This window comes from Mesoplodon mirus (genome assembly GCF_964341445.2).
Source record: "Mesoplodon mirus genome assembly, chromosome: 12".
In the NCBI taxonomy this organism is placed as follows: domain Eukaryota; kingdom Metazoa; phylum Chordata; class Mammalia; order Artiodactyla; family Ziphiidae; genus Mesoplodon; species Mesoplodon mirus.
Window position 1 is genome coordinate 38,268,101 of NC_138988.1, and position 21,655 is coordinate 38,289,755.

At 57.9% G+C, this 21,655-nt stretch overlaps 1 protein-coding gene across 3 annotated transcripts; it reads right to left on the bottom strand.

The window, feature by feature from the left end:
- Window positions 1-1,945: 1,945 nt before the first annotated feature.
- Window positions 1,946-16,186, bottom strand: SLC38A3 (solute carrier family 38 member 3). 3 transcript variants are annotated; one of them, XM_082639140.1, is made up of 16 exons: window positions 11,742-11,823; window positions 8,669-8,823; window positions 8,497-8,578; window positions 8,208-8,323; window positions 7,561-7,634; window positions 7,386-7,478; window positions 7,225-7,306; window positions 6,042-6,124; window positions 5,901-5,959; window positions 5,582-5,746; window positions 5,421-5,500; window positions 5,048-5,148; window positions 4,693-4,817; window positions 4,452-4,596; window positions 3,408-3,511; window positions 1,946-3,319 (listed from the first exon to the last, which is right to left on the bottom strand). In XM_082639140.1, the coding sequence occupies exons 2-16, from the start codon at window positions 8,767-8,769 to the stop codon at window positions 3,215-3,217; spliced, it is 1,515 nt and encodes a 504-aa protein (XP_082495266.1). In that variant the 5' UTR covers window positions 8,770-8,823; window positions 11,742-11,823; the 3' UTR covers window positions 1,946-3,214. The 3 variants fall into 3 exon arrangements, with proteins under 3 accessions (XP_082495266.1, XP_082495265.1, XP_082495264.1); XM_082639139.1 differs by lacking the exon at window positions 11,742-11,823 and adding an exon at window positions 11,594-11,727; XM_082639138.1 differs by lacking the exon at window positions 11,742-11,823 and adding an exon at window positions 16,141-16,186 and having other exon boundaries at window positions 1,947-3,319.
- Between the last annotated feature and the right edge of the window lie 5,469 nt (window positions 16,187-21,655).

Sequence of the window (21,655 nt, forward strand, 5' to 3'; positions counted from 1 at the left end):
GCCCTTCCTCAGTGAGGCCCACCCTGACCCACCTCCCAACCCTTGTTCTTTTTTATGCCACATGCCACGTGGCGCAGCCACGTGGCATGTGGGATCTTAGTTCCCCGACCAGGGATCAAACTCGTGTCCCCTGCATTGGGAGCGCAGAGTCTTAACCACTGGACCGCCAGGGACGTCCTCTCACCCTGATTCTTCGTTGCCCTTACCATGCCATTCTTACTCCCTATACTACTGATCATCTGCTAACAAATGATATAACTTACTGATTATGTTTCATGTTTCTGGTCTGAATCCAATCCCCCACCTATAAGTCCAAGGAAGGCAGGGCTCTTCACTTTGTTCATTGCTGTACATACAGGTGCTAGAAGAGCACCTGGCGCATAGGAAATCTTAATAAATACTTGTCAAATGAATGAACAATGAATTCCTTTTCAGTTGATAGGTGAATGTGTGCATGTGCACACAGGTGAGAAGGGTGCAGGCAGGGGCAGCTGCTGGTCATGGAGACCAAGGCCTATGCTTTGGCCCTTTTTCCTGGTCTGTATTATCTTATTTTTCTGTTACAAGCAGTCATAAGAAAAGTGGTGAAAAGAAATACTGATGACCTCTGTGCTGCTCTAATTTTGGGTTTGTTTTTTTTTTTTGGTTGCACCACACAGCTTGTGGGATCTTAGTTCCCCGACCAGGAATTGAACCCGGGCCCTCAGCAGTGAGAGCACAGAGTCCTAATCACTGGACCGCCAGGGAATTCCTGCTCTAATTTGTTAACATTTCAGATTTAAAAAATTTTTTTCAGAGCAAATTTAAAAAAGCAAACCAGAAGAAAAAAGACCTGGGAAATTCTTCAAAACATACAAAAATGCTTAGTGATGACCAAGGGCCTGCAGACCCATCCTCATGGAGGCTGAATGGCTGCAACTTGACAGCCAGAGATACTCATTTTCAAACAGTCTTGTGGATACTTGACTTTTCGATATAGTGTAGTGGCCACATTGCCTGCCCCCTTCCCCCTGGAGCCTGCTGCCCAGCAATCAGTCTGGAGGAGAACTTGCTTGGAGATGGCCTCCAGGGGCCAGGGGCCTTCCTCCACCCCAGCTGTGTATATGTGGGTGAGTGTGTAAGTGTGTGGCAGCGGGGAGGGGTGGGTGGAGCGACCATCAGCTCATCCCCCTGGTCTGAGAGGCCTGAAGCCAGGCTTGGGGTCTTAAGAGATTCCAGGCAGTCCTGCTGCTGCTCTGACCTGCAGCCTTCTTTGGATGGAGGGAGGTTGAGAAAAGATCCCTGGGGTCTGTCAGCAGGATGGACCCTGCCCTTTATTGCCCCCTACTCACAGGAGCCAAGGGTCTCAGGCAGGGCCACGGCCTCACCTGACGAGGTAGACACCAGAGACCCCCAGAGGGCAGCCCTGCATGCCAGGGGCACTCTGGGCTGCGGCCACCTCTAGGCCAGTGTCCAGCTCTTTTCTGGGGCCACGGGGCTCCTGGGTGAGTCCCCAGGCTGGAGTCAGGCGACTGGGGCTGTTGAGAACCAGACTCAGGAAGCCCCCCTCTGATCAGCTGGCACTGCCATGGGCCTAGCAGCCACCAGCTTGAGGAAGTTCTTTCTTCAGGGGTTTCTCAAGCCGGCAGCTGCCTTGCCAGTTCAAACTGGATTTTTCCTGCTGCCCTTTCCCTGGCTGCCTAGCCGGGTGCAGGGTCTCTCCTAATGAGGGTTTGATGCCAAGGCCTGGGCAGCTCCATCCTGCTGGGTCCCAGCTGATTCAGGCCTGCCTCAGGCAATGGGCAGCTTCCCAGTCCCACCCGGGCCAGGCCACCTGGGGCTGCCCTTCATCCTTGCGGCTCTTGCCCTGCCTTGGACTCCCCCACTCAAAACTCAGGCCTCACATACAGGCACTCACTAACCCACCTTTATTCGTAGTAGGTTTTACTATTAATAAAAGATTAGCCTGACAGGGCACAGGACCCCTGGACTTTTGTCCCCAGATTTAAGGCATTGACAGAGGGTTGACATGGCAGCTAGGGAGGGCAGGGGGCCCTTCTGCAGGGCTTCTGCAGAGCTCAGCCGCCCCCAGCTCAGACCCTCCCTGGGAGCTGCTGGGGATGCACCTCACGTTGCCTCCTTCCGGAGGCCTCTCTCTGTCCCATTTCTTGGGGCCTCATTAATTCCTCCCCACCTCACCCCGTGAGAAAGCAGGTCTGTGCTGAGCCTGGCCCAGGCCCAGAGCTGGGTCTCAGCACACCACTGGTTGGTTTGGGAGGCAGGGGACGGGGTGGAGTAGGGGCCTCACCCTGTCCCCACCCTTATCCCAGGGAAAAAGGCGGGGCAGGCTTCCATCTCCATCCATGTCCCGGCTCCCACCCCACTTTCCAGGAACCCAGGGACCATGGAGATCAAGAATATAAAGGACAGCTGGTCTTATGTATAATATTTATAAAAGGGGGCTGCCAGCCTCTCCACCCCTGCCCCAGACTGGCCCCTTGGGTCTCTGGCTCCCGGGGCAGACACGTTCTGGGCCCCAGCTTCTTTCTTCTCCCAGCAGTGGAATGTGAGCTATGGCCTGGGCTTGGGGTGGGGGGAGTCCCAGCCTCCCCAGGACTGGTGAAAGACCAGGGAAGGGGTCCCTTGGGGTGTCCACACCAGCCTCACCCTCAAGCATAGGGTGAGGGGGTTCTGCTCCTGGTGGAGGGGATGGGAAAGAGGACCAGATTATCCAAGGGCCTGAGCCCACGGAAGGGGCCTAGGTGACAGAAGGAGGAAAGGCAAGCAGACTGAGGGAGATGAAGCCCCAGGGTGCAGACCATGGCCCAGGAGCAAGGTGGGGGGATGACTGCAGGCCTAATTCAGCTCTTTGTGCCCCTACAGGCTATGTGACCTTAGGGGGCAGCTGCTGGACCTCAGTCTATGCACCTGTGCAAAGAGAATAAGGGGCTTGGGTGGGACCTGAGGCAGCAGGAAGGGAGCAGGGGTACAGCCGCCCCCTGCTCCCAGCTCAGGAAGCCCCTGTAGGCCAAGAGCTCAGCAGGGTAGTGGCCCAAGGGCCTTGGTCCTGGCTCTAACAAAAACTTCGAAAGAGAGGACGTGGGGCAGGGCCAAATGCCATAGTGTTCACCACGTCTTTCTCTTCCCCCTCCAACTGGCCACTGGATGGGAGCAGGGGCTGAAGAGTCTGGGCAGGGGTAGGAGGACGAGTAGACAGAACAGGATGGGGGTCATCCTAGTGGTTTCCTCCATGCCGACTGGTCCCCGAGATCCAGTCAATAATGATGAAGCTCAAGCTCATGGTCATCAGCAAGAGGCCAAGTGCAGCAAAACAAAGGGCCTGTGGGGTCAGAAGTCAGGGTCAGGTCTGAGGTCAGGGCAGCCCCCTCATCCCCACACTAGCACACCAACCCCCAGGCCCTTCGCACCAGGATTTTGGGGGTAGATCTTGCAGGTTCCTTCTCTGTGGGCATGATGCGAAAGTAGAAGATGGCAGGGAAGATGAAGATGAGGCATGGGGCAGATGTGGCACCTGCAAAGAATAAGGCATGGCCACCACTGGCTCACATCCACCTATTGGCTAAGGTTCAGGGTGGACCCTTTAATGAGATCAAACATTCCTTGATGAAGGAGTCTCGTCTTGAGACTCCACTCGAGAGCTCTGTCTGATTCTGGAGAGCCCATCAGCCCCTCCCCTTGTTCTTTGTCTACCAGGATAGAAGGCTAGTGCCTTTGGTGTCAGAAAACTCTGTCAGTGAATGAAGCTGGCAAAGAGAAAAGGCCGGCCAAGAGACAGAGATGAAGTTTGAGGATATTGGGCTCCTGGATATAGCTATTCCTGAAGGCTTTTCCATTAATTGAGCCAATACATTACTTTCTGTATAATTCATTTTGAGTCAGCTTTCAGACATAGAGAACCAAGAGTCCTGTCAGTGATATCAGTGATACTCAGCCCCCAGGTCTGTGTGTTGGTCCTTGCAGAGCTGGGTTGGGGAGTCAGTCTCCTGAGTTGGGTCACCCCAAAGACGTCTCAGAATTGTTTGATCTTCCCACTCAGAGCCCCAACTGGGACAGTTGGACAGAACCCTAAACCTATAGTCCCATGATCCTGGGGCCCAGTCAAGGCTCTCCACTTAACAGCTATATGGCTCTCCCTTAATCACTCTAAACTTCCTCATATGTGAGGTGGGGACAAGAGCCAATGAGATCCTTAGTGAAGGCCCTTTGACCCTTGGGCTCCACTCCATCCTCCAGCACCCCCAGCAAGGGTAACTGACTCGGTGGCTCTGAGCCCTCAAAATGGATTAGGGGAGCCTTAAGGACAAATCTCAGATGGGAGGCCAAGCTGTGCACATGGCCAGCAGCCATCACTGAAACGTAGGGTATGAGCTTAGGAATCTGCCAGCGTTTGCAGAAGGGAAGTTCTCTGGGGCAGTACCCTGCCTCCATTCACAGCAGGGCCAGACCCTTACCGATGACCCCGAAGATGCCCAGGATGTTGGGGGCAAAGATGACCAGCAGGTTGATACAAGTGAGCAGGCCAACAGCAATGAGCACATGCCGCAACCAGCTGAACTCGCGGTCCTGAAACAGCATCTGCTGGAGGGCGCGGCGCACCTGGGAAGCAGGGTGGGGAGAGTCATCAATCTGTCAGCCCCATCAGTCCCACCCTGCCAGTGGTCTGGCCACCTGGCTACTTGCACATTGGCTCACCGGAAACAGAACAATTGGCACTGTGAGGGTGACTGCCGTCAGCACGGCCACGCGCACACACAGGATCAGCACATCAAACGGGTCCACCTTGTTGTAAGTGTGCAGCAGCTCCGACTCCACCCTGTCTGTGGCAGGCAGGGAGGGTGGTCAGCAGGAGGTCCAGGGAGGGGGTTGGGCTCTGAGCCTGGGTTGACCCTGACACTGAGGAGTGGCAACACACACCTCCACAGCTGCAGGGCACAGTTAGGCATCACAGACCTAATGAACGCCTATAGTATGCAGGGTGCCATGGCCACTGGCCAGCCCCTTGCCCCCCAGCCTGGCCTCTGCCTCTGCCCCCACGGTCCAGCCATACCGTAGAAGGTGAGGTAGCCGAAGAGGGCGGCCAGGAAGTACATGACATACATGACGGCGATGGACAGGTTGGAGATGTGCTGCATCTTCCTCTTGGAGGGGCTATGGGGCAGCAGGGGAGGGGATTGGTGCCAAGCTGGGCCACATTGGGAAACCCCCATGTGTCCTGGGGTCTCTCTCTGGCACCACACCCTCACCATCTGGTAGCTGAGGGAGCCTCCTTCTTGCCCCCGGTCGCCCCTTGTGGCAGCCATGGAGACCTTGGATAAAACGACTTGGCTCCTGTCACTCTTTCCCCCCTTTAGGACCACATCCGTTCTCCCCAAACCAACTCAAGGCAGCTCCCTCCCCCTCTCCCAGCCACGGATACCTACTCCTTGAGCTCTGTATAGATGGGCAGCACCTCAGGGTGGCAGACAAAGGCGAAAGCCATGATGGGGATCGTGTACGCCGTCTGGCAAAACAGGGATTCTGTGTCAGAACAGCCCCTGACACTCTCACCAGGCCCACTGCCCCCTCCCTGGTCTGTTGCAACCTGTGTGTTGAGGGTGAAGTAGCTCGGGGTGCAGAAGGCTGTGGCCTCCGTCTCAACCTGCAGCCCTGCCTCTTCCTTGATGACCTCCACGAGGCTGAAGTTGCCTGTCATGTTGGCTAAACTGGGGGACAGCGGGCAGGGCACGTGGAACTTTTTGTAGATGACCTAGGTGGGGGCAGGGAAGGATGAGGGTATCAGGGCCAGGCTAGGCTGCCTGGGAAGTCACTGTGAAGCCACATCTAGATCAGGACTGGAGGAGCTGCCTTCTGACCCAGGCTTCCCTGCCCCGCTCCCTCGACCAGCGTGGAGCGTAACTCACTGCAATTAGGAAGAACACCATGCAGCTGAGAGAGAAGCCACTGGAGTAGCCTAGGTAGCCTGTAAAGTTGGGGAGGGGGGAGGTGAGACCGAAGGTCCCCTCCCATGCGTCCCTCCAAGGCCCTGGCCCCGCCACACTCACCAAGCTGCCGCATCAGTGCCAGAGGCAGAATGACGACGACAGAGACCAGGATCACCAGGTAGTTTCCATTCATGTACCAGTCCCTGCAGGGACGGGAGTGGGGAGCCGATATTAGAGTCCACTCAGCCTCGGGGGATGGGGCCGCCTGACCCCCAGCCGGGGTTACCCGTGGTGCCACTGAGTGATCTCTGAAGAATACTTGTCCACAGCTCTGAGCCTCCCTTTCCCCGTCTGCAAAATGGGCCCACTCCCAGCACTCTCCTGGACAAGGTGAGGACTAATACACTCAGCTCCTGCTTGGTAACCATTACAATTACAGTCACTGTGGTTGTTTTTTCTAGGACACACAGGTCTGGGTCCATCCTCCCCATGGAGTGGCCCCAAGGGGCCTGGGGGATGGGTGGGATGAAAGGACCTGTGTCTGGGGGGTGAGGCATTTTCCATGGGGGTCTCAGGGAATTGCCAACCACCTGAGCTCCTTGTGGTCCCCCCAGCATCTGCATCCTGCATCATCCTGCCCCACGCCCTCAATGGACAGTGGACACAGGGAGCTAAAGGGATGAGGAACGAGACCCTCCTTCAAGGGCAAACCCAAAGGCCAACTCCTTGGGAAAGGCTCCCAGGGCCTGGCGGCAGAATCCTGGCTGTTTCCTTCCTCCCAGAGCTGCTTTCAGCCATGCAGCCTTTCTGCTTGCCGGGGCTGTATTGCCAAGGGCAGGGCCTGGCTATCTTCTCTGCTCCTACCCACAAAACATGCTTATGCCATGAGAACTGGCTAAACTGATGATAGGCAACTGGGACACTGTAGGCTTAATTTCTTGGTTGGGGAGAGGTGGTGGGGAGGCTAACACCCAAGCCACGGTCAGGAATAGCAGGAGCTTAGAGCTTAGCCTGAGGTTCTCAGGTCCTCTGTGCTCACAGGCTGGGTCCACGGCTAGGCGGGGCCGGCTTCCTCAGCCTCAGACTACCTCCTGCCCCACATGGCCCTCCTGGGAGTCTTCCCCAAGGTGCTTCATAAACAAGTGTGCACTGAATGGTAGCTCTGCCGGCAGCTCTCTGCCCCCCACCTCCATCCTGTCTTGTCTCTCCCACTAGCCCAGCCTGGGCTCTGCTAGTGGTGGACATAGAGGGTTAGACTAGGGCCTCCCACCCTCACCCAGCCCCGCCCCACCCTGGGGCTCACGAGGTCCGCTCCTCCAGGTTCAGGAAGGTCTGTATGACAAGGGGCAGCTCGGACTTGATGATGTACAGGTAGCTGGACATGGCTGGGGGGAGAGAGGCAGGTCAGCCAAACCAGCCAGCCTTCAGCCTGTCCACCATCCATCACCTGCCCATCAACCTCACCTCCGATGTTCTGCAGCACAATGGCCAGGGCTGCCGCCAGCTTTCCTGGGGTCCCAAAGGCACGGTAGCCCAGCTGCTCATAGGCACGGATGCCTGTGGGGACAGGGAATCAGGACAGTCAGGAGTGCTCTCCCCAGCCCACCCCTCCCTGCTACAGGCCAGGTTTGGGGCTCACCCACGATCCCTGAGGACTTGAGTAGCAGGTGGATGGAGTAGCTGGAGAGCAAGGCGACGGCCGTCAACAGGAACCTGGGGAAGGTGGATGAAAAGAGGTCGCTGGGGCTCCTCTGGCAGGCAGGGGGCAATGAGCTCCAGGAGGGCTGGGTGTGCGGGGTCTGTGACCCAGGTGTCTGGACCCCCAATATGTGTGGATGCAAACTCGGCAGGCCCCAGGGGTGGTGAACATCACCTGGGTTGACCCAGGGTGGCCATGACCCAGAAGGAACCCTCTGAGCACCACCTCCCCTTGAGATCTTGGAAGAAACATGTTTTCCATTTAGGCTGCAGGGCAGAGCTCTGAGGTAAGGACACGTGTACCCACAGAAGGCCTGGCCATGGGGTTTATCCATCACGTGTAAATGTGGTAGGACAGACTCAGTCCTGTTAGGCTGGCCCCGTGTTGTCATCTCAGCGGGTTTACTGGGAAATGAGGTATATTTGTCTGGCCATGGCTGTTTTTTTTCAGCTGTGGTTTGGGTTGAGTGTAAGTGCCCACCCACTGCAGCCTGGGTCTTGTGACAGGAAACTGGCAGGTCCTGGGAGGTCAGGATTGGTGGCCTGTTTAGGGCTCCTATCTTTAGAAGGTTTGCTGAGGGCACTCACAGGAAAAGGATGATGCCCGTATTGGCCATGGCGTAGGCGAGCCCCAGGATGCCACTGCCCATGATGGCGTTACTGAGGTTGAACACTGACATCCCGAATGATGTCTTCCCCTCGAACTGCAGGCACCAGAGTGAGATGGGGGGGCTGGGGTGAGTTAGCAAGTTATGGAGGGTAAATCAGCATTCCCTCGCACCATCCCTTGGCCTCCCATCGCTGCCCCATAGCACCTCATTACTGCCCTCAAGCTCCCAGGGGTGTCCCCGAGCCCCTGACGGCCACCCCTGCTCACATCGGTGAAGTGTGGCTCCTTGCTGGGACTTTTTGGTAGGAAGCCTTCACCCTCAACACAGCTCCGTCCGGGGCCCTCGACCCTGCAGGCACAGACCAGCCAGGCAGCTCAGCTCCAGCCCTTTGCCCTGCACCCTGCCCTGCCCTAAGCCATGACTGAGTCCCTCGCTCACCTCTGGTTGCCAGCCGTGAGGGTGGCGACAGGGAGTAGCCCCTCCAAGTGTTTGCCGTTGGGTACCAACTCCACCATCTCCGTCTGCAGAGGTGCCTCCATGGCTCAGGGACCACCACCAGGAACACTGGCTCTCACACTGATGCAGTCAGAAGTCTACAGAGCAGACAGTCCCTCTGGTTATCCCCGCTCCTTGGGCTCACGGCCCAGACTCCCACAGGAAGTCTGCAACTGTAGCACACCGCCCAGAAGTCCCCTGAGGACATACATGTGCATGCAGCTCTGCCTGCTGCCACCCTGGAACCTGCCATTGAGGGGCAGAGCTCGGATACCTGAGTTCTCCAGGACATTCTGAGTGACACCTCAGCCAGTACCTAGCACTCCCCTGCCACATATACATACGGACCCAGGCAAGCCCTTGGGGCCTCAGTTTCACCATCTGTGAAGTAAAGCTCAGTTGGATGACCTGAGTTCAGAGTCCAGTGGTGTCAGGACCCCAGGAGGCTGAGTCCCAGGCCACCAGACCCCACTCTGGGGATGGGCCCTGGACTGATTGCCCCTCCCTGATATTAATACTGGGAGACAGTTTCCTGCGCCCTGTGTGCCAGGGGCCTCCTAGCCAACCTAGAATGGCACTGCCCGACGGCTGGAGGCCTCGAGAGAGGGCGAGGGCTGTGGGCCCTGTTCCCAGCCACCCGGCGGGCTTTGCTGGCAGCCAGAACAAAGGTCCCTCTGTGGGCTGAGAGCTGGCGCTGGGAACGGCAGGCGCAGAGGCTACCCCCCCGGAGCCAGGAGGCCTAAGGCGGTGCTGGGTGGCTGGACACCTGGACCCTGCCCGCTTGGCTGCAAAGGGCCCTCAGGGGCCTTCCAGGAAATGGGTGCCCTGGGGCCCAGTTCTTTGGGCCACACAGGCCTCACCCTCCGCACAGCTCTGGCCTCAGGGCCATGTTCTCTTTCAAGCCTCTCCTCCCCTGCTGGGGAACCCCCCACTCTTAGGTGCCCACCCTTTGAGGAGACTCCCCACTTCCTGGAGCCCCAGGTCAGGAACTCAGAACCTTGGCCAGCTGTAGACGGGCCTGGACCACTGGATCAGTCTTCCCTTCCCTGCGCTCAGGGCTTAGCTCTGCTGGACCCCAAAGGGATCAGCTCCCATCCTCCCCAGGCCCAACTCTGCCCACCGCCCAGACAACTCGCTAGCCCCTCTCCCATCACTGGTGCTGGGAGCCACCTACCCCATGCCCAGAAGGTACCTGGGCATAGTGTCCCCAGGATGTATAAGGACATCCTGAAGGCCAGATAGACCAGCAGGAAATCTGAGACCAGAGTGGAGACCAGGGAGGGGGCAGCCCTGCCAGGCAGGTCAGCCAGAGCCTAGTCTTGATGTCATGGCACCCGCTCTGCTTGGGAACCCTGAATCCTGCCCCAAATCCCCCATCCCCACTCCAGATCCTGATGGTCTCAGGTCTGCTCCTGAAGCTGGAGCACCATGGGTCTCAAACTCAGCATTCAGGGCTAGGGTGGGTAGGGGAGGCTAGGCTCAGGACTCGGGCCTCAGGCCACAGGCCCTGGTGTTCTGGAGGCAGCAGCCACACAGAACTGACCAGTGGGCCCCCCTGCAATGGCCCCAGGCAGCCCCAAGTCAGAGTTCAGATCCTAGGTACCTCAGTCCTGAGTACCCCATACCTGGCACCCTTGGACCCCTCAACCTACCTCTCCTTCCTCTGATGCTGGCATCTGAACCCTTCTCTCCTCCAGCCTGTCCACAAAGGACCATGACAATTTGAGCATCTCTTCTAACGCCCTCTTCCCCTGGACCAGAGTCCCTAAGGTAAGCCTGTCTTCTTCATGCCCCTGCCCTGAGCCTCACCAACAGCACCCCTCCAAGGATACCAGCACCTGGTCTCCAGAGTCACTCCAGAGTGCCCCCTGGCTCTCAGCTGGGGTTGCCCTTGACTGGCCTTCCGCCCGGGGGCAGGCTTGGACAGGCCCTCAGAGTGTGCTGAGTCAGCAGCCTGGACAAAGCACTCTTCTCTGCCTTAATATTCTTCCCTAGTAGCCAGGCAATGCCTCCAGGGAGACCACAGCCCATGGCATGGTCATGGCCAAAGTGCCTGAGGTCCTGGCTCCAGGTTCCCCATCCCCTCAAGCAGGACCTGGGCCTAGACCTTCAGGTCCTGCCTATTACTCACGACCAGTCACTGCTGGGTCTCAGGCTGGCCTGAGATCCCAGAGAGGACATGGAATACCCCTCCTCAAGTGGCTTCCAGTCTGGAAGGGACAAAACCCACACCGACATCCCCCACCCTATGGCTCCTGCAGGGGAACCCCAGCACATAGTGTGGCTTTTAACCAAGCCACATAGTGCTGGCACTCAAAAAAGGAGAGAGAGGGGCATCAAGGAAGGCTTCCTGGAGGAGGAGGTGAGGGAGCCAGTTCTGAAATTCCAGCAGGAGCCCCCACGATGTGGAAACAAGAAAGAGTACCTCAAGCAGAGTGCACAGCATAGGCAAAGGCCCTGAGGTATGGTATAAGGCAGGCTGTGAGAATAGAATGAAGGTTCCATGGCTATAGACAAGCCTGAAAGGGCCTTGAAGTCGGGGTCAAGGAATCTGTACTTCAGTTAGGGCAAGGCTAAGGGCTGGAGGGCCAGGGTAGAGATTAGTACTGGCCTGACATGTGGACCTCCAGGCATTTCATGAGGCTGGCAGCCCATTTTTGACAGTTCCTGTCTCTCAGGCCTGCTGCCTGCCAGACTCCTTTGCATCAGGTATCGGAGTAGACTCAGGGGATAGCCCCTGCCTGAGGAAAGCTGCCAGCAGATTCTGACCCACTGTGGGAAAAGCCCAGAGTGGACACTCTGGGTCTGAGGCCTGACCTGGCCCTGCCTCACCATGTGACCATGGACAAAGTATTCCCCACTCAGGACCTCAGTGTCTTCCTGTCCTCCGGGGGTTCCGTGAGGTTTGACCAAAGGTGGGGACAGAGTGAGAAGCCTCCCTGAGGACTTCGCCCCCAGAGCAGACCACAGGCTCCCAGAGAGGGGTCAGGCTCTTGGGTGGGGAGATCACTGCGACCTTGGGCAGATCATCAGAATGGCATCTGTCATGAGTGTAGCATCGGTTCAGGCAGTAAATCGATGGTCCAGGCCACTGCCCTGGGGCCTGTTTGCTCTGTGGAGAGATAAGGGGGGGGGGTGCAGAAACCATGGGGATAGCATAACAGGTAATGCCCGCCCACGCACACATCACAGGGTGAGAATTCGTCAGGCACACCTCCTCAACAGGCGCTGAGTTTGGCTAATTAAAGATTTCGAGATCCAGGAATCCAGGCCACCGTGGGGCCACTGCTTGTGTCAGCTGCTATGGGAAGTTCACCTCTCTGTCCCCGCATCCAGGGCCTTGGAGCCACCAGGGCTCTGAGCCCGGCTTTCCTCCCCAGTGTTCAGGGACGTGAGTGGGTCTGCAGTAGCAGGCTAACTACAGGGAGACAGTCACACTGTCCTTCTTCCCTCGGTCCTGTGGCCACTTGTGCTGGTGGAGGCACAGACCCCACAGAGCTTGCTGCCACGGCCCCCAGGCTCCTTGTGCCTGGGCAGCCCTCACCTCAGCTCAGGTCTCAGGTGAGAGGCAGCTGGCCTGGTTTAAGGGTCCACTGTGGTCATCCCTGGGGGCCCACAGATGAGGGCTGCCCCCAGTTCTAGTTCACCAGTCCTTACTTAACACTCCCCTCATTAGCTGAGAGAAGGTGTCCCTCCCTAGAGCCCCTTTGCCCACCTGCTTCTCCAGGTTTCAGAAGGATAACACCCTCCTCGGACAAGCTATCAGTGAACAGGGAAACTGGATTCAACAGACACATCTGGACTGTATGTTCTCAAGGCACAGCCACAGAGATTGGTGTGGAGCTGATTGCTGAGGTCAGGGGTCTAGGGACAGGGTGTGTGGGCGGGTGTTTGGAACGCGGGAGGTTACTAAAACAAACCCCTTGCCCCTCCATCAGACCCACAACTCCAGATTTTGACCTCAGCAGATCCAGTCTTCCGTCCACTACTCCCCCATTGCCAACAACACTGAGTAAGTGGCTAGTGTGTGGCCAATATACGGCTGGTCCTGAGGGGGTAGCATGCAGGAGGGGAAGGGAAGTGGTGCGGAGCACTGATGTGTCGGCCACACCAACCCCTCATCCCCTGGCTCTCTGGCCCGGCGCTTCTGTGTTCCGGGTATCCGGACGTGTCTAGGAGGATCTGAGGGCCCCAGCTGGGGCCGGAAGATGGACTTTCCTGTGACAGGGTACATTTTCTAAACCTAACAGACGCTTAGCATTGGGCCTATCCCCAGACACCTAGGCCCCCCCTTCTGCCCACCCCTGGACCCTCCTTGCTCAGATTGCCTCCAGTGGAAGCTGCAGTCGGAACCTCTTGCCTCAAGACTGGGCCAGAGACAGCAGCAGCCCCCTCCCCCCCACTGCCAGCCTGCTGAGAAGGACGTGCAGCCCGAGGCTCAGCTGAGGCAAAGGACAGGACATCACGTGCCTGTGGCCCCCCCAGGGGCAGGGGAGACCCCGAGCCAGCCAGCCCATCCTCCTCCCTGCTGACTCGGAATCCCCTGGAGGCGGCCAAATATTTGGACAGCCGGACTTCTGGCCCCAAAGAAAGCTGAAGCAGGGGCCTGGGGCAGCTCAGGACTCATTGGAGACCCCGATGGGGGGGCAGAAGGCAAGGTCAGCCCAGAGAAGAGGCGCCATCCAATGTCAGGAATAAGCAGAGAGAGTCAGAGGGAGGGAAGAGAGAGACAGGGAGAGAAAACACACACACATGATATCTGTGTCCATGCATACTGATCCAGACCGAGAGACAGGCACGGGGAGATAAAGAAATGCAGACGGATCTAGAGGGACACAAATAAGAATACACAGAGAGATGGGTGGATAGACATTCAGACAGGGAGACAGACAACCAGATAAGTGAGAGACAGGTCGACAGAGATGGCCAACCATTTAGAGATAGCCAGATGGAGAAAGAGACAGAGAGACAGCAAGACAAGACAGAGCATCCCAGAAGGCGCAAGAAGTAGAGGGAGCCAGAGGCCCAGGTGAGGGGGCAGCAGGCCCAGTGGGCACTGCAGGGACGCCACAGCATTTCCAGGTTCCTACAAGGGCAGGTTATGCTCCCATTAGCCAGGTGCAGACATCCAGAGGGTGGGACTGAGCCCACTGGGGCCACAGGCCAGGCCCAGCTGGAAAGCTCAGAGCCCCCTAGTCCAGCACCCATGGCTTGTCTACCCACACAATAGGAAAGGTATACGGAGAGGACAGTCAGTTGAAGTGACCCCCATCCTCAGCAGCCATGCACGTGTGCAGACGTGCTGGCTGAGAGGCTGTGTACAGGACGTGGCCCGCAGAGCGGAAATTCAAATCCAAGCCACCCCAGGCCGCTGGCCGGAAAGCCCCTCCTGCCCAGCAGCTGGTCCTTCCCTTAGGCCCCCAGAAACCCTGCCTGGTCCTCTAGAGCGCCCCCACCATGCATCTGTCTTATCCAAAGTCCAGCCCTCCATCCACCAGATTGAGTGTGCACAGGACACACAGTAGGTACTCAGTAAATATTAAATGAATGGAATGGGTTCAAAGTCTTTGGCAAGCCTCCACCCCATTTCACCTGCTCCAAGTGGCGCCTGGCTCCCCAGCCATGTCTGCACTGGAATATCCTCCTGCAGTGCCCCTATCCTATTATGGTATAGACTGCACATCCCGCCCCAGTTTTCTGTGCACACAGATGCCAAAACTGTACCTCTCTTTTAGCCAACCACTCCCCCAAAACATTTTCCCCCTCAGACGGAGTGCCTGCACCCTGCCCAGCCCAGACTTTCAGGGTGCACTCAGTTTGGCTCTAAAACCTTCCCTGCCCCCACCCAGAGACCATGAACCACCCAGCTTGTCCTGTTGCACCTCAGTTTCTCCATTTTTCCAGGGCTCCAAGGCTACTTGCTAGGGCAGCAGGCACTAGGACAGGAGCAACCAGCTCTCATGATCTTGCCACCTGGAGCCTGGATGGGGGCATGTTTGTGACATGGGCCCAAAGAACCAGTACAGAACAAAGGGTGGCTTGGGAAGCCAGTGAGGACGGTGGCTCTATGGGCCCAGGCAGAACAAAGTTCTGAGATGTACACCCCCACCCTCCCCAGAGACACAGCCCCCAGCCCTCAACCTCAAGGAGTCCGAGATTCTCATTCCTGATCCCAGCATTCCAGCCCTCTTAGGGATGTGCCAGGCCTGGCCTCATCCACCCCTGATTTCTCCCACTTTTGGTGCTTCCTGCAGGAAGCCTTCCATGTTTGCGCAGAACCTCCCCCTCTCAAAATGGACCTGTCCTTGGATCTCTCCAGCTTGCTATGCTCCAGACTGAGAACCTCTGAGGCATTTGCTTCCTTTCCAGAAGGAAGTGAGCCCCCATGCCAGACTGTGTACTAAAGAGGAAGGGCCCCTTTCAGGGCCAGCACAGTGGCTGAAGGCAGTCATGGAAGGAAGGACAGGACTGGCAGGCTGAAAGAAGGATGGGCATGGGTCGAGGTGGCCCCCACGGTGCAAGGACCTTTGACTTAGTCGCCTTCAGACCTGTCCCAGAGCCTACACCTGGGCTCAGGGCGCAGGTCACTGTGGGGGAAAGGATGGATTCCCACAGGCCCCGCCCCTGGCCTCCCCCTCCCCGGGTGTAAACAAACGCACGCACTCGCTGTGGCCAATCGAAGGGGCCAATCGGGTGGGGGCGGGCTCCTGCAAACCTAGTCCCGGTCCTTTCCCTCCGCCCCTGAGCGCACCGTCAGCTCTAGGAGCTCAGACCGAGCCCCACCCTCAATCCAGGGAGCCACGCTCGCCCTGTGCCCGCCGTGCCCGCTGGCCTGGCTGCAAATGGCACGGACTCTGGGACCAACATGTGCCACGCGGCCCCTCAGGCAGCCTGGCCCGATCTGCCCTCAAGCCCCTGCCTAACGCAGCGGGATAAATACACCCTGACGCCCGGCGTGCCAGCGGGCCGATTTGCTTGTCAGGCGCCCGTCGGGGCAGCGCTCCAGGTCCTGCTCCCCGGCCCTCTTAGGCCCCCCTCCGGGCCCTCTCGAGCTCGCCCCCTTGGACCGTGCCTCGGGAAACCCATCGTGTGCCACCGTGCCACCGTGCCAACAAGGCGTCCTGTGACCCCAGCTCCGGGTGCCTCCGACCTCCTGCTATCCCGCCCGGCCCTGCGAGAGGCCCCAAGACCACGAGGTGCTCCTCCCAGGACACTAGCTCAAGCTGGGAGCTGGCGGGTCCCCAGACCTGCGCCTGGAGCGCTTGGGGCTTTGGCTCCCCGGAGGCTGGGGCGCCTGCCCGGAGCCAGGGCGGGCGAGGGGACCTGCCCAGAGCCCAGCTCCGGACGCGAAAGTGGACAGTAGGGCTCCGCCCGCTCGGTGCCCCTGGACGGAGGGTCGGCGCCCCCAGCAGTACCTGGCCTCGCGGGTGAGGACGCGCGGTGCTCCGCCCGGGCCGGTGCTGTCCGCTCTGCTCCCGGCTCAGCGCAGGGGCAGGGGATGAAGGGCGCTCGGCCCCGCCCCCGGCCCGCCCCTGGCCCGCCAATCCCCCGCGGCCCGCAGGAGGAGGGGCAGGTCTGCGGAGAGGCGGGGGCCCTCCACTGGCCTGGAGCAAAGGGGCAGCCCGAGCGCTAAGGAGCCTTAGGAGAGCAGCTGCTCCGGGAGGGGCTCAGTTGAATCTTGTTGGGGGAATGCTTTAGTCCAAAGCAGATTCTCTCTGAGGTCTCTGAGCGCCCCCTAACCCCTGAAATGCTCTGCCCTCACTTCCCTCAAGCCAGAAGGGACTCTTCAGCTAAGAGGAATGGGAACAGAGCCATGCTTAACCTCAGCGAAGGATGCCTTGAATGGGGGACTTTCACATCACTTAGGCACAAGATGTCTTTTCTGCCTGCCTCACCCTTCCCAAGCAGAGGTGGGATAGGGTGAGGACAGGGGCTCCCTGCATCAATTCTGTCTTCACCCCAGATACTCAGAAGAGATTGAGGGTAGACAAGGGTAGGGGCAGCGAGGACGGGGCGGGGGCGGGCAGGGGTTGCGGGGAGCAAGTCTTGGAGTCTTGGCTTACGCTGAGCCTTGTCTGGATCTCCCTGGCCACGCCCCCATTTCCTTATTTCTAAAGAGTAGGAGACAGCTGTGTCTGCCCATGGGAAGTGGGGCCTGGGACTTGGTGCCTCAGGGGAAGGGGTTTTAGGGTGACCCCATTCCTGGCTGAGGGCTCCTATCCCACCCCTGCCTGCTTCCCACCCAAGGCCTTAGTGCTCAGAGGTGGGTGGTGGGTGTTAAGGCCCACCAGCCCAGGAGCAACCAGCAGGAAGCTGGGGGAGGCCTTGACCTTGGGGGTGAGCTGGGGGGGGTGTTTGCAGAACAGCTGTGTCCCTTGCTTCTCAGCCACTGGCTCTGATCCGATTAATCCATGGCCTCTGCTGTTCCTAGTCAAGCTGGATGTCTCTGTGTCATGTCTGCCACCCTCCCTGGTGGCAGACCCTCAGAGGACAGGCCTCACCCCTTCCCTGTCCTGGGCTGGGAGTCAGGACTCCAGGATTCTCTTCCGCCTGACTCACAGCACCCCCACAGCCAAGCCCTAGCGTACCTCAGTTTCCCTCTGCGTCACAAGGAAATGGCTCTGGCTTTTCCCCTGGCCTGAAGGCAGTGGGTTAAGGGGAAGCTGTGAGCCAAGGGGACTCAGCTTTGGCTGGGAGTACCAGGGGATGGGAGGACTAAAGAGAAAGGCATTGGGATTGTGGCAATCCTTGAAAACCTCAAACCATCTAAGCTCCCTCCCTGCTGATGGCTGAAAAATAGGAAGGGACTGGCTCTCCCCCTTGATCTGGGGCTGGCGTAATCCCAGATCACAGCTTACTTTGGTCATGAGAGACCCTAAGACCCTCACCCTTTGAAGGGGCTTGAGGACTGCCTGTGGGACAGAGTCAGATAGGAGAGGTGTTGACCAGGGTCTCAGGTGTGCCCCCCACCTCCCAACTCCAGACATCCTGGGTGCTCATGGAAGCTATTTGCAAAGGGCTGGGTGCTCCTATTGGCTGTTCCTGGGGAGCCAGGCCTGGCTTCAAGGTCATCCAGCATGTGTGTGTTGGGGTCCTCAACCCAGACTGGGGGGAGCAGGGGCCAGCTGGGCTGGGCTGCTGTGGGAGCCCTGAGGGTGGTGTGAGGTGGGGTCCCTGGGCCAGGCCAGTTGTGGCCAGGCTGGGGGAGGGGCTGCCCGATTGTTGATGCTAGGCCTGGGCCCCAGCCAGGGCAAACACAGCTCAGAGGCCTTTCCCACCACCTGCCAAATCTCCCAGCCCAGCCTGAGGTGGCTGGACAGTTGGCAGCCATTATGGGGCTCTGAGGTATCAGGCACCTTCTCCCAGAGGCTGGAGGGAATGTCTATCCACGCAGCTGCTGTGCTGGGGGCAGCCAGCTGGAGTGGAAGGTGGGGGGAGCTTTATCTCAACCTTCGGCCCAGTCCCCTACCTCCAATCCCCCATCTCCAGAATCTGAGACACAGGCCCAAGAAACTGTCAGATATATGAGACAGAACTTAGGATCCCAGGATCACTCAGACCCCCCTTCCAGGGTCCTGGCAGCCCTTTGCTCTGTTCCTCCCTCTTTAGCCTCCAGCTAGGCAGCCCCCTCTCACCACACCAGCACCTGCCCTGGCACACCATCTACACAGTGTCCCAAGACCCTCTTTTACAGTGAGGCCCCGTCTTCACCTCCAACCCAGTCCTCCCCAGAGCCTAGCATCTGTATCTACTGATTCCTCGTACACCCTGCAGGCACCTGCCTCACACCCAGCTGGCCTGCCTGACATCCTCCCAACCTGCTCCTCTTCCCAGCTGGCCTCTTCACCTCCCCCACTGCCTGGCTGTTCCAAGAACATGCCAGCCTTCACCTCCCTGTGCCTCTGCCCTCCTGGTTCCCCATCCTGTCCCACCTCCTTGGCAAACTCTCACTTGTCCCTCAACACCCAAATGAAAGATCGCCTCTGAGAACCGTGCCTGAGCCCCTGGAAGAGCCAGCTCGTCCTACCCTGACTGCGGCTGCTCTTGCCGCCCTACCACACAGCCCAGGCTCAGTGTCTCCAAGAGCTCTGTGTGGGCCCTCTAGACAGGAAAGCTCCTGCCAGGCTAGACTGTGCGGATCAGGAAAAGCCTGATGGAGAAGCAATCCGTGGGCTTGGCTCTGCCAAGGGGAAGAAAGGCACATGCCAGGGTGGGGAAGAGAGGGTACTGTGGATGGAAGGAACAGCTTGGCCACAGGGAACCTTGAGTGCATGTGGGATTGGCACTGAAAGGCGGAGGACTGTGTGCAGGGGCGGGACCCTTGGCCTGGAGTCATGTTGGGGCTTTCAGGGCCTCACAGGAGAGGGTGGTTCTCACCTCCATACCCCAGGGTTGAGGACCCACACCCATAGCTCCTGAATACACTCTGCCCATCTTGGTGTCCGGGAGGCTCCTCTCTGGGCACTAGCAGGGTGCAGGGTTGTGGAAGTGTAGAGGGCATCCATAGGCAAACCCACCTGTCTGGTTCTCCCCTGGCCTGAGTCCACAGAGCGGGTGACCTCTAGGCTGGAGCCTGCCCCCACAGTCCCAGAGGGCCCCCCCTCTCCCCTGAGCTCTGGCACCCAGCTTCTCTGGCCACTGAAGCGGCTTAATGCGCCCAGGTCACGTGAGCCGTGCTACTGCCCGTGGGGAGGGCCCAAGCCCCCACCCAGTAGCCACCCGACCGGGCCCTGACGTCAGCAGCATTAACGGTTCGCCAGGCCTGTCTAATCTCTGTTCCGTGGCTGGGCCAGGTTAGTCCCGCCAGAGCCAGAGTCGAAGGCTGGGAAGGCCCCCAGGGGCACCTGAGGTTGAGGTCAGGCAGGGATGGTGGAGGCTGGAGGTGCCCACAGTAAATGCCCCCTGACTACAAGACTAGAGTGTAGTCACTGCCGACTCTGGGCCAGCTCCCTCTGATCCTCGGCCCTGGACTGTGAATCAGGCATTAGGCACCCATTGATCCTGCTGGTTAGGGTGCAATTACACAGGTGTGTTAAGCGGGGCTGAGGAGGCTTCAGGCCAGGAGACTCGACCCCCCACCCCCATATTGCTGGCCATGAACAGGGCAGCTTGAGGCCAGGCAGTGTCCTCAGTCCATGGGATCCAAGAATATTGGTTCAGAATCCCAGTCCCTAGGGTCAGAACCTGGAGCGTGGGGTCCAGCCCCTGCATGGTGTTTGGCCTCCTCTCTGTCCCTTGCCTAGGAAGGCTGGGGAGCTCATTACCTTCCTTCCAAGACAAGGTGACCATGCGGAAGACCCCACAGCTTCCTCTGTCTCAAGCCTGCCACCGCCAGCTTCTCAAAGCCTTCTGTCTTCCACCTTGCCCTTCCCCATAAATCCCACCATCACTCTCCCCTGCCCCACGTCACTCCAGTAAATTGTTTGGGCAGAGGGTCCTTAGCAGGGATGAGCAGCCCAGCTCAGCCAGTCCCAAAACCACCCAGTGAGGTCTTGAACCACTGGCCTGAGCCTCATCCTACCCTCAGGACTCTAAGCAGCACCATTGTGGCTGCCCATGTGTCCTGGGCTCTCTAACCCATCCAGCGTCCCTCCCCTCCACCCCATGCTCAGGCCTGGGCACCCTCACTCTCCCCTTCTAGCCCCGCACAGGCTCACAGTGCCACTTCCACCTGGACATTGAGGATGCTGCCCACATGCTGCCTTCTGCCCAGCCCCAAGTATCTGTCTGACTCCTGGACCTCTCCCCCAAGTGGCCACAGGTCCAGAAAACTCAGTCCCCTCAACACTCCTGTGCAATCCCAGCTTGGTGGGGGCATCACATGCACTTGGTCACTGCACAGATCCAGACCCTTGTCAGTGAGTCCCGCTCCTTGCAGATCCTGGCTCCACGGGGTAATGACATAAGTCTCTTCCTCATGGACCCTCCCAGCCCCACTCCTCTCCTCCCCCATGCCCAGCTCCCAGGAAAAATATGTGCCCCTATATACATGTTTTTATGAAAATTTTTAATGATTATTTTTTCCAGAAACAGATTTGGAAAATATCATTGATGGTTTTATTTCCATTAAAGCCAAGAAAATAAAAGTATAAATTCTGTTTTAGGTATAAATAAAATATTTAATCTTAAAGTAATATTGTGAGTTTTAATATACCTACTTACAATTTGTTCGATGTTATTTCAACTATAATGTTCTGTAAAAAAAATTAACCTTTAAAAATACATAAAAACATATATAGGAGTGGACATTTTTCCTTTTGCTTCAGGGTCCAATATGGCTCTGCGGGGCTCTCTTGGATCTTGTCTTTATTTAAAATTTTGATACTCTGTTCATTATGGATTTTTTGGCAGTAATTTGATTTTGAAAGTATTGCATTAATATTTATCTTGGTTACTGATATTTTTGGCATCACCTTAAATCTTAACACCTGAGGTGAGTGCCTCATTTGCCTCAACCTAATCCCAGCCCTGCAATTATGTTCTAGCTTCAAGGGCTTCCTGGACCCATAATCTTCTGGAGGAAGCACAGGCCCTTAGGCTGGCGTTTGACATCTGTCCAGTCTCCCCACCCCGTCTCCCCTTCCCTGCTCCTATTCCACTGAACTCCTGTGGCCCACCAGCCCATGTTCCTGGGCCTTATACACACTACAGTCCCTGCCAGAATGAGCTTCCACCTCACAACCCCCTCTTGATCCAACATCGTCCTTGTGAACATTTCCCATGGCTCCTTTCCCCCTCTCAACCCCTCTCAAGACCCCAAATTGATCCCATGCCTCCAAGAGTGCCCCCTGCCATGTTAGGTCAGGTGCTTCTCCCTGGAAGGGACCACCTTCCCACTCACGTCCAGCCCAGCACTGGGCACTTAATAAATTTGCATGACTCGTGATCATTAACACTCTCCCCCTCCCCCCAAGAAAGGACAGCTGGGGC

Excerpts from the sequence above, each read along its gene's own strand:
- SLC38A3 (XM_082639140.1), bottom strand. The coding sequence starts at position 8,769 with ATGGAGGCACCTCTGCAGACGGAGATGGTGGAGTTGGTACCCAACGGC. Across the intron at positions 8,324-8,496 it reads AGGAGCCACACTTCACCGAT|TTCGAGGGGAAGACATCATT; the intron begins GTGAGCAGGGGT and ends TGGTGCCTGCAG. Across the intron at positions 6,125-7,224 it reads AACCTGGAGGAGCGGACCTC|GGACTGGTACATGAATGGAA; the intron begins GTGAGCCCCAGG and ends CCGTCCCTGCAG.